The sequence below is a fragment of the Podarcis bocagei genome (assembly GCF_964188305.1).
Source record: "Podarcis bocagei genome assembly, chromosome: 14".
Lineage (NCBI taxonomy): Eukaryota > Metazoa > Chordata > Lepidosauria > Squamata > Lacertidae > Podarcis > Podarcis bocagei.
Window position 1 is genome coordinate 8,759,291 of NC_138139.1, and position 20,690 is coordinate 8,779,980.

Here is a 20,690-nt window from a genome sequence, read left to right on the forward strand (position 1 = left end):
TCTACTTGCACTGGTGTGCTTTCAAACTGCTGGGTTGGCAGGAGCTGGGACAGAGCAACGGGCGCTCACCCCATTGCGGAGATTCAAACCACCGACCTTCTGATCAGCAAGCCCAAGAGGCTCAGCGGTTTAGACCCTTGGTAACCTGTAAACCAGGGAACCTGTGTCATGCGCATACGTGCACACAAGAAATCACACAATAAGAGAATCATACTTGCTACAAATGTGCTACCAGGAGCCAAGCTAAAATTTGTTTTAACGGCCCTACTGAACCAGAGCTAGTGGTTTGTCTCCCCTGGACTTTGTCTAGAGTGAGGAAAAACCACAAGACACATAATGCTAAACCAAACCATGGCATAGGTCCTGGAACAGGGAAGGAACAAAGCAGCTACTATTTCTGCAGCATTCTTGCTTGTTCATGCTAAGCCATAGCTCGACTGAGAGAGTGTTACTTGCAAATCATGTCCAGCATTTTAAAGTAGAACCTTATTTTTAAAGTCAAGCAAGGATGCCCATCACTCACCTCCAATGACGCCTCTGCCAGAGTCAACGGACTCCAGTTATGTTTTGGCGCAGCATATAGTGAGTCCAACTTGGGTGCAACTGCAGTTCCACAATCTTAAACTGCTCTTTTCTTTGCGGTTCTCTTCTCTCTTTTTTATTTTTGTAAGAGTGTTGTCAGTATTTGTAACATTTGAAACTTGCAAAGCACCCCGGAATCGTTTTTGGCAAAATGGTTTAAATAAAAACAAACAAACAAACACAGAGCTAATCAAATTGTTTGATGATTTTGTTTGTTTCTTGCCTTGTTTATATGGTTTCAATAGGATTATAATGATTGTAATGTTTGTTGATGTTTAAGGCTTTGGTTACTCCTGTGAGCCACCACTTTGAGCTCAGCTTCCTTGTTTCAAAAGCGGTATATAAATATTAAATCAAACCAAAATTCTCCACACCAATGAAGCTCATTTGGAACTGCTGATCAATTGGTCATAAAGCAGAAGACAGAACAGTCTCGTTTGCTGTCGCTCCAGAAGACACGACGAAAGCCGGTGTGTGGAAACAGCAAGGAAGCAGTTTTCAATTTAGTGGTAAGAGAATCTACCTTAGCAATAAGAGCTTTGTGGCTGTGGAACAGACAGCCTCAGGACACTTTTTTTTGCTGGACAGCTGTCTGCATCTAGCAGAAAGCTGGATGAGTTTATCTTCAAGGTTCCTCCCACCTCTCATGATTCTTAATGTTTTCTAGCATGTCTTTATCCCAAAGGGCAATAAACCCTCTTGGTTTGTAATAAGTGTGGGACAGACAGCTGCGAAATAGATCAGTCCAGCATACACAGAAAAGACATATGCGGTCAGGGATGGGGGCTTTGGCAGGGTTGTTGACATGAGAACAGGAGCACAAAATCAGAACACTGCTCCATCTAGCGCAGTACAGTACTATCTGCACTGACTGGCTATGGTTCTCTGGGGTTACAAGCAGAAGATATCTCCCTGCCCCACCTAGAGATTTTGGGGGGCTTCTGCATGCAATGCAATACTCCTATGACTACCCAGTGAGGTCATTTCTCCTGCAGCAAAGCTCTGCCACTTTCTGTTATCCGGGAAAGAGGACAAGACACTTCCATGGCTCAGCACTGGCATATGCATAACACTAAGGAAATTAAGAGGGTTCTAGGGGGACGCAGGTGGCGCTGTGGGTTAAACCACTGAGCCTCTTGGGCTTGCCAATCAGAAGGTCAGTGGTTCGAATCCCTGCGACGGGATGAACTCCTGTTGCTCGGTCCCTGCTCCTGCCAACCTAGCAGTTCGAAAGCACGTCAAAATGCAAGTAGATAAATAGGTACCACTCCGGTGGGAAGGTAGACGGTGTTTCCATGCACTGCTCTGGTTCGCCAGAAATGGCTTAGTCATGCTGGCCACATGACCCAGAAGCTGTACGCTGGCTCCCTCAATCAGTAAAGTGAGATGAACGCCGCAACCCCAGAGTCATCCGCAACTGGACCTAACGGTCAGGGGTCCCTTTACCTTTTAATAATCTAGGATTGCACATAAGAGACTGGACTGGGGAAGGAGAGAAAGTCAAGAATGTGAATCTTAAATACCAGAGACAGAGTGAGACAAAGCATAACTAGGGGGGTTTGATTCCCCTAGTTAGAATGAAAGTCAGTTAGAATGAAAGTCAGAGAAACAGCAGGCACATCCCCTCAGCCACTGCCTAACCTTTACTTTATCCGGTAGCTCAGGATAACAAGCCCGGAGGTCATTTTAAACTCTGCTTTGTTTACAACCCAGGTCAGCAACTAATTGTGGCTCCAGGAAACTTTGTAGAGCTGGTAGGTGGTGGCAGGACAGGTCTGTTCCCCTGAAACCCCCACCCATTATCTCCACTCTCGATGGCAGAGTGAAGGGGGGGGAGCAAACTGGACACAGCTGGAGTCCTCTGTGCCTTTGCATTACAGGAGAGAGAAACAGAGTTGTGCACTGCCTTAGACCTAGGTGGGAGGCCGGTATGAAGGAAGAACGGAGTCTGTGCAATGGCAACTTTTGCACCTCACTTCAAGAATGTAAGAAAAGCCTTCCTGGATCAGACCAAAGCCCATCTAGTCCAGCATTCTGGTCCCACCAAAACTTATGGAAACTTACAGATGCTTTTTGTATTGATTGCTCTTTCTCTCCACTACGGTAATCTGCCCCGGGGCATTGAGGGTGAAGGGTGGGTACAAAATCTAGCAATAACAACAATAACCTCCATAGCTCAGGGTTAGAGCACCTGCGTTGTATACAGAAGGTCCCAGATTCAATCGCTGGCATTTCCAGGTAAGGCTGGGAGAGAGCCCCTGCCTGAAACCCGAGAGAGGCGCTGTCAGTCAACACAGGCAGCACTGTGGGAATTATAGGGACAGAACTACCCAAACTGTATAGAAATTTATTCATGTAGGCGACTACAGCGGCAAGAATGTTACTTGCCCAAAAATGGAAAGAAGAAGTAGTCCCAGCAAAAGACAAACGGATACAAAAACTTACGGAATATGCAGAAATGGCAAAACTTACCGGAAAAATAAGAAACCAAGATAACAAACTTTTTATAAAAGAATGGAAATGGATTATTGAATATTTGCAAACAAACTGTAAACATTGGCAGGATTGTTGTAATAGCCTGCAGTTATACTTAAAGCAGATGAATAAATGAGCAAATGAAGTTAATTTGGATATGCAGAAAATATTAAAAATAAATTTAAGGAACCGCAGAAAGAGGGGGGAAAGATGTCGAGTTTGAAATGTTGAAATGATTGTAAAATGACTGAAATGTATAAAACTGAAAATTATAAATGAAATGAAAAAGCACAGGCAGTACTGAGCTGGACAGCCAGTCTGATGAAAGGCAGCTTTTCAAGACCCCTCTCCCACTCATCTTCAACTCATACTCAAAGGAATCTTGCCTCTAAGAATGAAGGTGGACCATAGCTAGGATAACTAGCACAGTGTTTCCCAACCTTTTTTGGGCAAAGGCACACTTGTTTCATGAAAAAAATCTCGAGGCACACCACCATACCAGATGGGGTCACTTTTTACTTATGTAAAAAAAAAATAAAAAAATAGTAACTTCCAACGAATTCTGTAGGTCTTGTTTCTGAATCATTAAAGCTGCATTTGGGAAGGATTCGTAAGGGCGCACAGCAACTCAGTCCCACCAACTCCACAGCAGGGTTCTCAGGTTCAGTGAAGGGCTCCCTCAGGGGGGCACATATATACACCTGGGCTCCCGAAAAGCTACCGCAAGAGCCCTTCAGGAGTTCACATAGCGCAGGCCTGAAGGCTGCAGCTTCCCACTTAGCCTCCCACCAGAGGAGGAAACCTCAAGTGGTCGACCTGCTTTCCCCCCCTCCCGCCTCCCTTTTGGAGCGCAGAGTTTTGAAGGCCGGCATCAACTCTGTTTTCCCGGATACTTCCCGCTCGAACCGAGGGCTGGGTGAAGCAAGGGCGGCGCTGCGCGTTTTACCTCCACGGCGCAGGGGCTCTGGCTCGCCTTCAGCCACCGCACGACAGCGCTGGCTGCCACTTCGTCCTGCAGCAACAGCTCCAAAACAGCCGCCATGCCCACCTCTCTCCTCCTCTAGCACTACTGCGCGGGCGAGCCTCCAGGGCGGGCGCACAAGGAGTGTGGGCGCCACCCCTCGACGCCGTCCCAAAAGCCGCCAAAAAGCCCTAAAAAAAGAGGAGCAGCAAAAAAAACACACCACACACGGGGGGCGTGTTCTAATTCGCTTCTAACTCCGGGTTAGAGCGCAGCACGTGGAGGATGGGTGGGGAAAGAGAGAGGAGGCGCACTGATAGAACGCCAGGCACGGGGGCCGCCAGGGAGAGCCAGTGCGCGCCCCACCCCGGACGCTCGCGGCCACCGCCGTCCCTCCCTCCCAGGGAAGGCGGGATTAGAGCAAGCGCCCGGGCAGCAAGAAGCGCGCGCGCGCGCCGGCCCTGCCCTGGATCCCTCAGAACCGCCAGTCTCTGGGAAAGTGGGCGTGGCTTCAGAACTCTCAGGCAGCAGTGCCCGCCGCCCGGCAAGGCTTCCCATTGGGAGGCGCGAATGCTTTAGTGGGCGGGGATTGGCGCAAATATAGGCAGGGCGGGCTGAGAGGAGGAGCCGCCGCCGAGGAGCAGCGGCACCAGCAGCGTTTCCTCTCCCCCCTCCCCTCCCGTGTCAACAAGCGGGGCGCCTGCGCCGAGGGTTTGCGCGTCAGGCAGGCAGCCAGGCAGGCAGACGGCGAGAGCCCCGCGCTGGGCGGCCTCTCCTCGCCGCCGCCGCCCCGCCTCTCGCCGCCCAACTCGCCCGACTCCCTCCCACGGCACACCAGGCAACGTCTGGCGGCACACTAGTGTGCCGCGGAACACCGGTTGGGAAACACTGAACTAGCAACCATGGATAACCTCATTCTCTATTATTTACACCCATCCAAGTTGGTGGTCACCGCTGCACCCTGTGGTTTCAAATCACATCATTCTGTGACCTCTTGCTTCCTTCTCCCACAGCCTCAGACACCTCTTGAGCAAGGAGCAAGCACTGGAAGTGGTGGATATGGGGCAAAGGGACCCACAATGCGGGAGCCAGCATGGTGTAGTGGTTAAGAGCGGTGGACCCGTAATCTGGTGAACCGGGTTCGCTTCCCCACTCCTCCACATGCAGCTGCTGGGGGACTTCTCTGAAATCTCTCAGCCCCACTCACCTTACAGAGTGTTTGTTGTGGGGGAGGAAGGGAAGGAGATTGTTAGCCGCTTTGAGACTCCTTAAGGGGAGTGAAAGGCAGGATATCAAGTCCAAATTCCTCCTCCTCTTCTTTACTGTGTCTGGGACTGAAAGCAATCACTGCTGTGGCACTTACTGTGCATTCATTTCAGTAAGTGCCCATCCTTATCCCCTGGGATAGGACAGAAGAGACCTGCTGCATCAAACCAATGGTCCATCTAAATCTGCTTCCTGTTTCTCACAGTGGCCAATCAGATTCCTCCAGGGAGCCCACAGAAGGGGCTTAAGGAAAGTAGACCTTCAGCACTGTTTATCCTCCAGAAGTCAGATCTTGACGGCACTTTGCATCTGAATATGGATGTTTGGCTTTGCTATTGTGTCTAATGGAGCTCTGTCTGCTCCCTAAACTTGTGGAACACACACACCCTTTCAAAGCAATCCAAGCCACACAATGAGCTCCATAAATTAATGACAGGTTGTGTAAAACTGTGCTTTTGATTTCTGAAATGACTGACAAGAGCTTTCATTGAGCGGGGGAAAGATGAGAGAAATCCACTCTGTCCACAACCACCAGGCACAAGTTTATAGATCCCTGTTTTGTCACCTTTTTTTCCTAAACTCAAGAGCTACACAAGCAGTTTAGCCATATTTGCTTCACAGAAGAAGTCCCTTTGTCATTTTGATTGTCATTTTCTCCATCTTTCTCAGCTCTACAAGATGGCTAAGGGATAGCAGGAGAACCATACATTTATGTAACTATAAATGCCAATATAAAAAAATAAAATACTAGAGGAAGGCAAAAATATGCATCAGGGGATTAGAGACTCACAAAATTCAAACACATCACTTAAGGCAGGGAGGAGGAATCTGTCGCCCTCCAAATACGGTTGGACCTCAACTTCCTGACCACTAGACCATGCTGCCCAGAGCTGGACTTAAAGGGACTCCAAGGGAATCACAGGTTCATCATCTCTTACTTATGGTCAGGAAGGTAGACTAGGGCTGCACAGTTTCATGGGAGCAAAACCCCAATGAACTCCACCAGATTGATTTCTGTGTAAACACACGTAGGAGTGCCCTGCAGCCAGAAGATTACGCTTTTATTAGTCCCAGTTCTATGAAAACAACATGCTCCCTTGATCATCACAAAACTTGGAAGTGCCATGGGCGACAGGACTGCAGAGTGGAACTGGAGCTACCAAGTAAAGGGCCTTTGGGCCAGAGCTGTAGGTGGAGAAGAACTGGAGAGGCAGTGCAGCATAGTGGTTAGGGCAGGGGTCAGCAAACTTTTTCAGGAGGGGGCCTGTCCACTGTCCCTCAGACCTTGTGGGGGCCAGACTATATTTTGAAAAGGGGGGGGAGGAACAAATTCCTACGCCCCACAAATAACCCAGAGATGCATTTTAAATAAAAGCACACATTCTACTCATGTAAAAACACACTGATTCCTGGACCGTCTGCGGGCTGGATTTAGAAGGGGATTGGGCTCCAGCCCCCGGGCCTTAGTTTGCCTACCCATGGGTTCTGGAACATGGGTTCTGGAACAGGACTGGAGAGAGATACATTTGAACCCCCTCTCAGTCATTAAACTCTCTGCATGACCTTGAGCCGGTTACCGTCTCAAAGCCTAATTTACCTCACAGGGTTGTTGTGATAAAAAGCGGGATGGGGGACAGACCATGCATGCCACATTGAGATGCTTGGAGGAAAAGTTGAGATATAAATGTAATAAACAAGTGAAAATAAGAAGGAAAAGGTGTGAGGCAGCAGAACAAGCCATTTAAAGACTATCCCTTTTCAACAAGCCTTTTAAGCCTTCATCTGTGTCTGTTTTGGATATGAAACTGTCTACAGATGATTTTTTAAAAAAATTGTTCTTATATCTAGGAGGAGTGTAACTCTGAATGCCAGCTCTAGGGTGGGGAGATGTCAAGTGATTGAAACTGGAAACTTCTGCATGCAAAGCAGAAGCTCCACCACCAAGCTGTGACACCCCCCCCCCCCCCGCTTTGGGGAGCCTAGGATTATTGAAAAAGCGAAGCCATTCATTTCATCGAAATCCAACACAAGCATGCCAAAGAGCCACTTGCAAAAAAAAGCAAGGCACTTACAATGCAATGAGTTAGCTCCTTGCCACAAAGCAGTTGTGTTCCTCCCATTATTTTGAGAATTGATGTCAAAAAGGTGTGAACACATTAGGCATACTTTAATTTTTTTTTTTTTTAAAAAGGAAATCTAAATAAGACAAGACATTAACAAAACAAAACTTGAGAGTTTTGCAAAATTTCACAGAAGCAGAAGCTTCTGAGAAGTAGTTTTAGGCTGGACTCCCCTATACACATATTAGGACACAAGCGGCGCTGTGATCTAAAACCACAGAGCCTCTTGGGCTTGCTGATCAGAAGGTTGGTGGTTCGAATCCCCGCAATGGGGTGAGCGCCCATTGCTCAGTCCCAGCTCCTGCCAACCTAGCAGTTCGAAAGCACAAAGGGCAAGTAGATAAATAGGTACCACTCCGGCGGGAAGGTAAACGGCATTTCTGTGCGCTGCTCTGGTTCGCCAGAAGTGGCTTAGTCATGCTGGCCACATGATCCGGAAGCTGTCTGGGGACAAACACCGGCTCCCTCCGTCAGCAAAGCAAGATGAGCACTACCACCCCAGAGTCGTCCACGACTGGACTTAACAGTCAGGGGTTCCTTTACCTTACCCCTATACACATGCACACACTTCCTAGGGAATAAGCCCTATTTAAAATGAGTCTCTCCTTCAGTATTTATTCAATTTATATCCTACCTCTCCTCCAAGGAGCTGAAAATAGTATGCATACTATCCCCACTTTCCCATTTTATCTACACAACAATCCTGCAGAGAAGGTGAGGCTGGGAATGAGCGACCGGCCCAAGGTCACCCAGCGAGCTTCATGGCTGAGTGGGGATTCGAACCCTGGTTTTCCAGGTCCTAGCCTACCCCCTAACCACTACAACATGGCAATGGTCCTACACTTGTATCAAGCATTACTGCCAAACCCACACAGTTCCTGCTATACACTGCTGAGGGTCCTCATAGGAAGGAAACTGCCTCAAGGATTGCATTGCTAATTTTTGTCAAAATCAGGTTGCAAGTGAGTGTCACATAGCATGAATGCACACATGCACACATACACATCTCTGCAATCAGACAAGCAGGGGACACTTTCAAGGCCACACTCCAGGCAGGCAAAAACATTCAGAGGGTACAAAGCAAGTCCAGGGAGGGGTGTGGCTTACAGAGGGGGGTGTGGCCCGGGAAAAGTCTCAAGGGCCAGATAAAGATGCATGGAGGACTGCATTTGGCCCTTGGGCTTGTGGTTGTCCGCCCCAGCTTTGAGCTGTGATGTGACCTGCAGAACTCCTTCTGTGCTCAGCCAGCTGTGGGTTTGGGAGCCAGGACACTTGCAAGCGCCGACTTAAATGGGAAACAAACCAGGCTTCTGGGTCTTTCTTCAGTGTGCACTACCAGATACCACCAGCCTCACCATTGGTTCCTGTGCTCCTAATGGCTCCATTTCCTCCCAGACAATACAACAAAGGTGTGGATGCATGCCAATTTGTAGGGCATAATTAAATTAAACTAACCCCAAGCTGCTGTGGCCTGGTGTTGCTTAATCCGGGGGTAGCTGATCTATGGACCTCCGGATGTTGTTGGACCAGTGTCCATCATCTCCAATCACTGGCCATGCCGGATGGGACTGATGGGAGTCTGCAATCCAATGGCAATGTACAGGTCACCCCTTCTGTGGGTCTGCATCTGCTCCGCATGCAGAATGTCTGGAGAGCTTCTGTCAGTCAGTATAGACCAGGTTTCCTCAACCTCGGCCCTCCAGATGTTTTGAGACTACAATTCCCATCATCCCTGACCACTGGTCCTGCTAGCTAGGGATGGTGGGAGTTGTAGTTCCAAAACATCTGGAGGGCCGAGTTTACCTATGCCTGGAAAATACTGAGCTGGATGGACCAATGGTCTGACTCGGATTACGGCAGTTTCCTTTGCTGTAAAATTTATTTATAAACTGTCCTGAATTTACTGCCGGTCCAGGATTGTTAGATGACCCTGTGTTCCAGCGCAAAGAATGGGTGGGGGTGGGGAAAAAACATTCTGTCCACATCACGCCTCATTTTGTAAACCTTTATCATCTCCTCCAGCGCCACCCTGCTAAAGTGTAAATTCCAGAAACCTGAACGCCTCTTCTCTTTATTTCCTCTTAACGTTATTGTGTAAGGCGGTTGTAATTAAAATCAACATAATAAGGCCCAGCTCTTGATTGCACTAAATCATTTCTTATTGATTGCAACATATTACATACATATTTAGTAGAAGAAAGTTTGCCAGGCACCAGTTAATTCAGAAATGTTTGACAGCACAGCCCCTCAGTCTCTCTCTCTCTGCTACCGAATATGTACTTGAAAGAAATTAGCTATGAAGTTAATTCATGCAACGAAAACAAACGCTCCTCCCCCTCTGATTCCCACTCGGCAGAGTTAAGGACAGCTTTTTTGGAAATAAATAATGGCTTAATTGGTTAGTCTATTTTAAAACTAGACCTTTGGAGAGACGTTCTACTGGGTGCAACATCTCTCTACTCTTTCACAGGGAAACCATCAGAGCAGGATTTGGAGGCAAAGGTCCAGGGGGACCCCACTCAGCAGAATGAGAGGGGGGGCAACATGCACACCTATACAAGGGCAGCAGGGCTGGCTCAGCAGCTAAAGGCAGCGGGAGGGGGGAGGGACCAAAGTCTAAATTTACTTGACTGCACCACTGATTGCTCATTCTATGAAGGAGACACCCTTTGATTCACACATATCCCTGGCTCAGGATGCTGCAATGCTAAATACCTGGGCTATGCCACCAAAGGCCCTTTATTCCAGGCTGTTGGGACTGGGAAAGAGAGATTTAGGGATGACTCTGCAGCTGCAGTCCTATCCACACATGCAGCCAGATCCCACATGTTTATTCACAAACATGTCCCACTGAGTTCCACCAGGCAAGTCCCAAGAAGGGAATTCTACAGTTCTTGCAAGAAAGAAGATTCCACCTAAACATTAGGAAGAACTTCCTGACAGTAAGAGCTGTTCGACAGTGGAATTTGCTGCCAAGGAGTGTGGTGGAGTCTCCTACTTTGGAGGTCTTTAAGCAGAGGCTTGACAACCATATGTCAGGAGTGCTCTGATGGTGTTTCCTGCTTGGCAGGGGGTTGGACTCAATGGCCCTTGTGGTCTCTTCCAACTCTATGATTCTATGATTCTATGATTCTATGCAACCTTATTAGGAAGTAAGTGAACACAAGGGTCTTACTTCCGAGTAAGCACGCCTGTGATCTGTTCAAAGAAGTCACAATGACTCTCTCCAAGGTTTGAGGCTTTGCAGTTGGTGCATCAGGTGCACAGAAATAAGGGCAGTAGAAATTTCCTCATCACCTTGTCCTTTTGGAGTCATTGCACACATACATCTCATTCTGACATCATGGGCTGTATCCAAGCCCTACTCAGAGAAGACCCATTGGAATTAACTGACCTAAGTAAACCGTGTCCATTCATTCCAACAGAGCAGGCGTAACATTGGTGGCAACCCATCATTTTGACGCCAGAAGATGGAGAGGTTGCTTTTAAAATGTGAGAGTCGAAGGATGTTGAGATGTAAAAGTTTAGTGGCATCTTCAAGGAGAGACTCATCCTCCTCCACCAGTGATGCCCTCTATGCAACTGGGGAAACTGGGGCAGATGGAGTCTCTGTCAGGACAAGAGTTTGGGGGCAGAGGAAGACCATTCAAAGTCAGGGAAGGGAGTGCACAGCTGTTGCCTGTGTTAGCCCTACACAAAGTAGGCTCATTGAAACGAAAGGACCCAATCCATTCATTTCAGTAGGTCTGCTCTGAATGGGAATTAGTTGGATACAACCCAATGTGTGCATCCCGACTCCAAAATTAATATGCGCCCAACTGCACGGTGACTTCAAAAAGGCAACTTGGCTGGGAAACGCCTCCCGTGTATGTTTTTACACCTGATGCGCCAACTGCAAAACCCCAAACGCTGGAAAGAGTCACCGTGACTTCTGCAGCCGTCTACTCTGAGTAGGACTTCGTTAGCTCGCACTAAAGAGGGGGAGACTCCCACGGCCATTCAGCGCAGAGCCCCCCAACTGCCTAACTGCATCGCTTAGTGCCAAACGTTACCTGTGGCTGGGTAAGGGTGGGGTGGGGGAGGCGGAGATAGGGGAGGGGCTTCATCCTCCCCACTTTCCCCTTTTTACCTGAAATCGCTGTACGGGTGGATGATCCAGAAGCCGGCGGACTTAACCCTTTCCTGCTCCCTCTCCACGGCCTTTTGGCTGCCAAACATCCTCAAGGAGAATTTGTTGACCCCCGGCTGCAGCATCGCCCCGAACTGCCTCTGCATGAAGCCAGCCTGGCCCAGCCGCTGCTCGTCGTCCGGGGTGATCTGGTCGGCGCCCCCTCCCGCTCCGTCGGGACCCCCGCCCCCTTCCACTTTCACGAAGGCGGACGAAGAGGGAGGAGGCGGAGGGTCCGGCGGGGACGAGCAGGACGAGGCTGCCGCCGGGGTCGAGGAAGCGGGGGGTCCCGGCTCGGTGTCCGACAGGTCCGGGGGGCTGCGCTCGTCGCCGGGGGACGCCGCGTCCCCTTCGCTGCTGATCAGGCGGCGCTCCTCGCCCGAGTCGTGCGGGTGGCGGCTGGCCAGAGACGAGAGGCTCCCCTTGAAACGCCGGCAGTCCCCGTTGGTGCTGCTCTTGCCGCTACCCCGGCAGCCCGGCGCCCCCGACGAAGCCGCCGCCGCCGCTGCCTCTCCGCTTTCCGCGAGGCCCCCGCCGCCCGCATCCCCGACGCCGGGCCTCGAGGGCTCTCCTGCCCCTTGCCCCCGGGCTCCCCCTGGCGGCGCCGACGCCAAGGGCCTCAGCTTGATGCTTTTGCGACGGGCGTCCTTGTCGGCGCCGCCGCCGCTGCATCCGCTTCCTCCTCCACCGGCTTCTTCGTCCTCCTCGTCCATGATCGACGCTTTGGGGCCGATCTGCTGCGGGAGGCTGTATAATCGCTTGCGCATCGACGGCGGCAGCCTGTCCATGGCCGCGCGCTCGGGGAGAGGCGGGGGAGGGCGGGGGAGACCTGCTTGCAGGCCGGCGGCTGGTGGTGGGGACCCCCTCGGCTCTCTTCCGCGCCTGCCCAACCCGCGCCCTCCTCAAGGAGCTTCTAAAACGGGGTCTCGCTCAGCTCCGCAGCCAGACCGCCACACCGAGGACCACCCATCCTTCTCCTGTCCTCCCGGGGTTGCGCCGGGTCGAGGATGCAGCGCTTCCGAAAGGGCAGCGGGGTGCGCCAGGCGGAGAGCCCCTCCCCGGGCTGGCTAGCTGGCGTCCCACTGAGCCGCCGCCGCCGCGGTGACCCTTCCGTCCGCCGCCTGCTGCTGCTGCTGCACAGCCCCCCGGGGCAGCGGGACACCCAGCCGGCGGCTCCTCAGCGCTCGCCACGGCTGCATCTCGGCGGCGGCGGCAGCTTCCATAGGCGCCCGGGCAGCCGCGTCTCCGGCGAAGCAGACATAATAATGAGAAGGAGGGTGATCAGGAGGCGGACGGGGAGGAGGGACGGAGCAACACCTGATGAGGAGCCGAAGAGGGCGATCCCCGCCGCCGGCAGCCCCCGCGCCACAAGGGCCCCTCCGCGGCCTCGACGGCGGCCCGCGATAAACAAGGAGCGCGCGAGCAACCTGCAGCAGCATCCAGCGCCCGGGCGCCGCTTACATCACTGCTGCTGCTGCTGCTGCCATCCCTGATTCCTCATGCAGCAGCTCCTGGTCCTGGGAATATTCATGAAGCCAGCTGATCCGATTGGGTTGCCATAGGAGCCACCGCTGCCAATGGGCTCTGCCTACCTGAGCTGGCAGCCGGGCTTCTTAAAAGGGCAACGCCTCGGACGCCGGGTGGGCGTGCGCGTCTCGGGCGCGGGCTGGGGCGCCTCGGCTGCTGCCTGGAGCGGGGGATCGCGGGCGGAAGGACGAGGGAGCGCAAGGAAATCCAAAAGCCCCTGATGCTCACCTCTCTCTCTCTCTCTCTCTCTCACACACACACACACACACACACACACGCACACACACACACAAACACTCCTTGTCCCTCAAGTGCTATCATTTGCTCATGGAAGGCTGCAGTGCTGCGCTCAGCTAGGAGTAAGCCCCATTGAAGACCCCGGAACTTACTCCCGAGTAAAGGCGGGCAAGGTTCTTGGCTCTCCACCTTCGCCAACCTAGTGCCCTTCAGATGATTTGGACTGCAACTCCCGCCAACCTCAGCAGCCACAGATGTCTACGTTTCGTGTTGTGCTGCTTTTGGGGCGCTGTAGCCCGTGCAGACAGCAGTGATGCAAACGCAAAGCGGGCTAAATCCACCACTGTGTCGAGAACATGCTGCACTGTACATGCCCACTGCAAATAAATAAAAATTATTTTAAAGTCTGCAGGAACCCCGGGTGAAACTTACTTCTGAGTAGACGTGTCTATAGAATGGCAGGGGCGCTAAGACCGAAGCCTTTTGTCTCTGTTGCAGCGGCACATAGCTTCGTGGTGGTTAGTGCCCGTTGGGGCTGGTGAGATGTAAGGCAGGAGGCCAACAGTAGGTGGAGCCAGAACCAATGACAGGTGTAGTCTAGGTCTGTCCTCATCTGCCTCCCTGCTGAATTCGACAAGGGCCACAACAGAAACCAAGGAGGGGGAAGTCGACAGGCAGCGCCACTTTCTGGACTGGTTGTAAGAAAAAAGACAGGTCACTGGGGGCTAGCTGAGTACAGACTGAGGTAGGTGGGGCAATGCCCCGTTTGCCCTAACTGACCAGCTTCCACCAATGTTGTGTATTCAGAAAGTAAGCCCCCATTGCATTGAATGGTGCTTACTCCAGAGCAACTGTGCCTGCAATTGCAAACCTCAAATAGAGTCTTCTGGCACGTTAAAGGCTTAACTCAGCTGCTCCCAAGACAGCGTTCATTAACCTGATATCCTCTGTATATGAGAGCCAGTGTGGTGTAGTGGTTAAGAGCGGTAGTCTCCTAATCTGGTGAACCAGGTTCGTGTCTCCACTCCTCCACCTGCAGCTGCTGGGTGACCTTGGGCCAGTCACATTTCTTTGAAGTCTCTCAGCCTCACTCACCTCACAGAGTGTTTGTTGTGGGGGAGGAAGGGAAAGGAGAATGTTAGCAGCTTTGAGACTCCTTAGGGTAGTGATAAAGCGGGATATCAAATCCAAACTCTTATACTACAGACTGCAACTCCCAGCAAGTGCTGGCTGGGACTGATGAGAATTGTAGTCCAGAACACCTGTCAGGAGGCAGGTTGATGAAGGCTGCTCCTGGAAATTTGGGGACCAAAAGGTTTTTGCTCTCTCTCCCTTGCTCTTGCAATTGTAGAGTCTCTTATGAGGAAATGAAGATGATTTATTAATGTAAAAGAATAAAAACAAAGATTCTTAGAAAGGATCTTTTGAGTCCATCCAGTCCAACCTCTGACTTAAGCGCATCCTGTTTCTGGCCAGAAATGCATTGAAAATTACTGTTCATATGAACATCGCCAATTGCTTTATACTGAGTCAGACCACTGGTCCATCTCTGATTGACAGTGAGATTGGTACATGACAGCCTTCAACTGAAGGCATCAGCGATGACAGGGATGCTTTTTAAAATTAATTTATATACTACTTAATGTCAAAATATTCTTCTAAGAGTTTTACAAATATAACAACCAGTTGCACAAACATTAAAATACAAATTCTCATATTTAAAACGTGCACTTTTATTGTATTTGTTTAGCAGAATTTATATCCTGCTAGACTAAAAAACAAACAAACCCCAAGTGGTTAACAACAATATAAAACAAAGCATTACAAATATTGATTTAAAAACAGTCAAGCACAGGCAATAAAAATATTTAAAATATGATTTAACATAACACAAGCTAAAAAGAAATAAAACCTGTTGAGATAGGCTTGCTTAAACAAAACTATTTTAATCAAAAAGAGCTGAGTTGTTTGCCTGATGATAATAGGCAGTAAGTTCAAAAATTTAGGTGCTGCTACAATAAAAGTTCAATTTCTTACAATGGTGGAACAAGTATTATGTGCTGCCTCCTGTAGAAGTGCCAGTTCTGCAATAAAACAATCCATGAAAACAACTCCACAATTAAAACCGGAGACTCTGCTTGAGAGATCAAGGGAATACCTGGGAGTTTTGGTAGGCAAAGGATGTGCTCTGCCACTGGGAATGACCTCTCCCCACGCAGCTATTTAACCTGATAAACTAAAGGAGCAGTTTGAATTAGAACCTGAGAAGCTACGGCTCTAAGTAGCATCTTCTTTTTTAAAGGTTTGATTTAGTGTACTCATTTATTTCCCAACTTTAAGTACCGTATTTTTCGCTCTATAACACGCACCCGACCATAACACGCACCCGACCATAACACGCACATAGTTTTTAGAGGAGGGAAATCCGTAGGCATGCCACCCGTAGGCATTCCCTCCATTACACGCACAAACATTTCCCCTTACTTTCTAGGAGGAACAAAGTGAGTGTTATGGTGCAAAAAATACGGTATATTCAGTGTGTACTGTAGGATTAAAAAAAACACCCAAAGCATCAGAATTAAAAATTGCCGCAGAAAAATGATGACAATTGTATAACTGATGTACTAAGATATGGAAAATGCTTAAATAAAAACAAAAATAAAAATTGCCGCAGATTAAAATACCGTAATCTTTCAAGGAGGCAACAGTTCTCAGTAGCTCAATGGAATAGCATAGTCTTCCCTGCCCCTGAAAGCAGGTGGACCTCTCTAGTGGGTATAGCATCTCAAGAGATGCACAGAGTCAGCTTTCAGGAGACGGGAAAGCTTATCTCCCATCAGGCAGCTGGGGGATGAATGAATGCTAGAAAGGCAGGACTCTCCTTATGGTCCAGTGACATTAATATATAAACATCTTCTGGGCGGGGGGGTGAAGCCCCTCCAGCTGGATTTGCTAGTAGATACAGTGGGTGAGTAATTGCACAAAGCTTACATTTTGACCCATTTCCCCATGTGCGCTTTCCAACTTGGAACAATCCATCACTAGGCACTGAGAATAAAGCAATTATGTGCAAAAGGGTGGATTGATCGGGCCGTATGCACTTTGAATGATTTATTAGAGGGAGGAAGTTCTTCTCTGACCTTATTTACAATGGGCTGAGAAATATCAACTGAGAGCAAGACTTCCATGGCAGGAATGCAACTGCATAACGTATTAACTAATATTTCTGGACCAGACGTTTGTGCTATATCACCTTCTCCGGACATTGTATAGACAGGCAGAAATCAAAATTGTGCTAAGAAAGCACCAAACTCACCAAGCTGAATGATGTGAGTCCGGTGAAAACGAATCATATTTGCATATATTATGGGAAATGATGACTAGTAGGGTACATGAGAGAGATTTGTAAAGTTGGGGGGAAATGGAAAAGGGGGGGAAAAGAATATTTTTCTTCTCCTATAACACCAGGACTTAGGTTCACCCTGTAAAATGGGTGAAATGGTAGATCTGGGATAGTCAAAGGAAGTATATTTCCCCCCCCCCCACTCTGCAAACAGGTAATCTGAGGGACTCCTTGCTGCAGGATGTGGCAGGTTTCAAAGGGGATTGGCCAAATGCATGGAGAGGGAGAGACCTATCAATGGCCTGTCAGCTATGACAACTCAAAAGAACCTCCATATGCAGGAGGAGTGTAACTGACTGCCAGCTGCGGGGGGTGGCGGCAAAATAAGAGTGAGCTGCTTCCTTAGAAGCCCTGGTTGAAGCAGGATGCGAGAGTAGACGGGACTGTGGTCTGATCCTGCATGGCTGTTCTGTATAGTGTGCAGCTTTTTCCACGTGATGCTCTGCTTGCCAGGATGACATTCCCATGTGTTCACCACGGATAAACAGAGAGTGACTAAAACTCAGCAACAGAGCACACACTCTGCGTGCAGAATGTTCCTGATCTGACTACATAGGAAGCTGCCTTATACGTACAGAGTCAGCCCACTGGTAAATCCAGTTCAATATTCTCCATCTGAAAGTGGCCCCCAAGAGTTTCAAGTTGGAGATTTCCCCAGCCCTGCCAGGAGACACTAGGGACTGAAGCTGAGACCTTCTGCATGCAAGGTGGATGCCCTGGCAGCGAACTATATCCCTGCTGCTGTTACAGAGGCAAGAAGAGCCATACCTATCTGTTGTTCTTTTGCTTCCCAAAACAAAAGCTTCTGCAGAGCCTCTTCACAAATCCTGGGCAATAATGTATACGTTTTCATAAGGCTCCTTTCCCCCAGTAGGATTCCACTTCCGAAGATTTGCAGGTCTCACTTAACAGGATTAGGTGAGAGGGTTTATTTTGAAACGTATGGATCTAAAAATACCCAGTTTCTGGAGTTTTGTGAGTAATTGGGATGCTAGAAGCAAGGAAGAGAGCGGCTGCCTTTTCTCTTCACTTGAACACACTTTAGGGGGTTGTAACATGTTTGCCAGTACCACACCTCCTTCCTAACACTATACAGGGGAAAAAACTAAGAATGGAAAATGTTGACATGTCATTAAAAACATGATTCCCGCCCCCCCCCAAGAAATGTACCTTGAAATCTTCACAACACCCACTTACTTGAGACCAAGCCCCGTTGTGAGCAGTGGTGGAGGACATGTGATCCCCCCATATGTTGTTGGTCTACAAAGCCCATCAGTCCCTGCCAGTATAGCCAACAGTCAAGGATAATGGTGCGAGTTGTAGTCCTGGCTCAAACAGCTGTTGCTCCAGACTTGGTTCCTTCTCCTGAGCAGATTAGATCCTTATCTGTCTTGGACCCTTTAGACCTTGGTCTGTGTCAGAATCCCTGGTTGTGGCCTTCCTTGGGGGACATATTGACTTCTGGCTGGAGATGTGTCGGATTGTAAATCTGACATCAGGAATCACAAGAAAGAGAAACCAGTAGGAGAACACTTCAGTCTCCCAGGACATTCTATACAAGATCTCAGAGTAGCTGTCATATTACAAAAGAATTTCAGAAATAGACTGGAAAGAGAAGTTGCTGAATTACAACTTATTACCAAACTTAAAACCATGAAGAGACCTGGTCAGAATAGAGACATTGGATTCTTATCTCATTATGATGAAGCTATTTTTGGCCATCTCATCCCTTGCTTTTTCCTTTAAGACCAATTGCAATCATCAACAGGTTTACCACACCTATCAGCCAATCACCCATTCCCACCATCCTTCTGAGTAATACTCCTCCCCACCCTCCCACTATATATAAGGGTCTGGTGACTTCTGTTTCAGTGTATCTGAAGAAGTGTGCATGCACACGAAAGCTCATATCAAGAACAAACTTAGTTTGTCTCTAAGGTGCTACTGGACAATTTATTATATATATATAAGATATATATATATATATATATATATATATATATATATATATATATATATATATTTCTACTGCATCAGATGAAGTGAAGGACATGAGGCAGGAGTTGATAATGCAGGTGAACTGTGCATAAGCAAGCTGCCAGCTAACTCTGTGGAGGCTCCTTTTATTGACACAATATGCAAACCCAGGCAGATATATTTTGGACTGTGACCTTTACACATCTTCCAGTCCCAAGATCGTGGGGTGGCACAAAATTATTTTGGCACCTGTTTACACCACATCATTTTCCCCTTGCACAATGTATGACGAAGGAGACAAAGGTCTCAGACAGGACACGGCAGACTACTGAGACCGCAAAAGGTTAGACAGAGGGCAAGATGTTCAGACAGCTGTGGCCTTATCTGTGAGGGGGAGTGTGCTCCGCACCCCAAGGTCATGCGTGCAGACAGTTGAAGCTGCCCACGGGAGGAAGAGTGCTCCACAACCCAGCAATCATTCCTACAGTCAGACCAACATGGCTACCTACCTGAATCTAGGATTGTACTGTTAGTGTATTTTTTAAAATGTTGATCCTGCAGGGTGGACAACCTCTGGCCCTCCCATTTGTTGTTGGGTTGGACTAGGTGACCCTCGGGGTCCCTTCCAACTCTACAATTCTATGATTCTATGACTCCAACTCCCATAAATCTCTGGCCATTAGCTGAGGGTGATGGGAGTCGGAGTCCAGTAACACCTGGAGGGCCAAAGGTTGTCCATGCCTGTGATTCTGCATTCATGTCCCCTGATTAACCCACACCATTCTTGGCAGGATAGCTATAACAGGAAGATGATGTGAAGAACTCCTTAAATAGGATTGTTCACATGATCCTTCTATTTTGGGTAGCCCACATGGGATCCTTTTGGCATCAGAATGGCACTGAGATCATCCTGGTCTTACATGCAATCTGGTCAATCCGAGGATTTAAAGTCCCAAAAGGCCTGGCTTTTCAAATTTCAAATATGACATGAATTATCTGTGTGACGTTTTCCACTGTGCTGCTTAAAACAGGCAGACACATATTTGTTTCTGCCATTAGCCTGTACTTCTCTGCCTTTTCCTGCACAGAGATGCATTGGTGGATTAAGCTTCCCCGACTGACACGGGTGGCGTTGTGGTCTAAACCACTGTGCCTAGAGCTTGCTGATCAGTGGTTCGAATCCCCACGACGGGGTGAGCTCCCATTGCTCGGTCCCTGTTCCTACCAACCTAGCAGTTCGAAAGCACATCAAAGTGCAAGTAGATAAATAGGTACCACTCCGGTGGGAAAGTAAATGGCGTTTCCGTGAACTGCTCTAGTTTTGCCAGAAGCGGCTTAGTCATGCTGGCCACATGACCCAGAAAAACTTTTTGCGGACCAACGCCGGCTCCCTCGGCCTGTAAAGCGAGATGAGTGCCGCAACCCCAGAGTCGTTCATGACTGGACCTAATGGTCAGGCGTCCCTTTACCTTTATATACTGCTCACATACAAATGGAAAAGCACACACTTTTCAGTTTGTATGTGAGCAGTAGATATAAAATAGCACAAGTACAGTCAATTAAAATTAATCGCAAAAACAGGGAAACTTCCTTAAAATAACTGTGGAGATAGAAAGGTCTTTGTCGTGCACCTGAGGTTCAACGAGGTCTAATCTTAGCTAGGAGGGCGTTCCACAGAGTTAGGCCCACCATCCTGAATATGCACAGCTTCTGGTGCATTTGAGTCACAGGGGACCATTCCCAGAGACTCCTCTAACGATCTCAGTGATAGGTGGCCCTTAAGGTATCCTCGACCCAAGATCTGAAGGGCCTTCAAAATTAAAACACATCCCTTGAATGTGGCCAGATAACATATCGGCAGCTACTGGAGGCCAGCAGTAGTCTCTTGCAACATGGCTCTGCCTCTGTTAGGAGTTCTAAAGCTGTCCTTCCTCGTGTCTTCCATCAGCTGTTGGCACGTTGGTCAGGGCTGAT

The 20,690-nt window shown here is 49.0% G+C and overlaps 1 protein-coding gene across 2 annotated transcripts in view; it reads right to left on the minus strand.

The window, feature by feature from the left end:
* HCN4 (hyperpolarization activated cyclic nucleotide gated potassium channel 4) overlaps positions 1 to 13,177 on the minus strand; it is a 123,044-nt gene extending 109,867 nt beyond the window's left edge. For both annotated transcript variants that reach the window (XM_081169194.1, XM_081169193.1), the window contains exon 1: positions 11,534 to 13,177. In XM_081169194.1, the coding sequence (XP_081025320.1) occupies positions 11,534 to 12,360 (827 nt within the window). In that variant the 5' untranslated portion in view covers positions 12,361 to 13,177. The remainder of the gene's footprint in view (positions 1 to 11,533) is intronic.
* Positions 13,178 to 20,690: the final 7,513 nt, after the last annotated feature.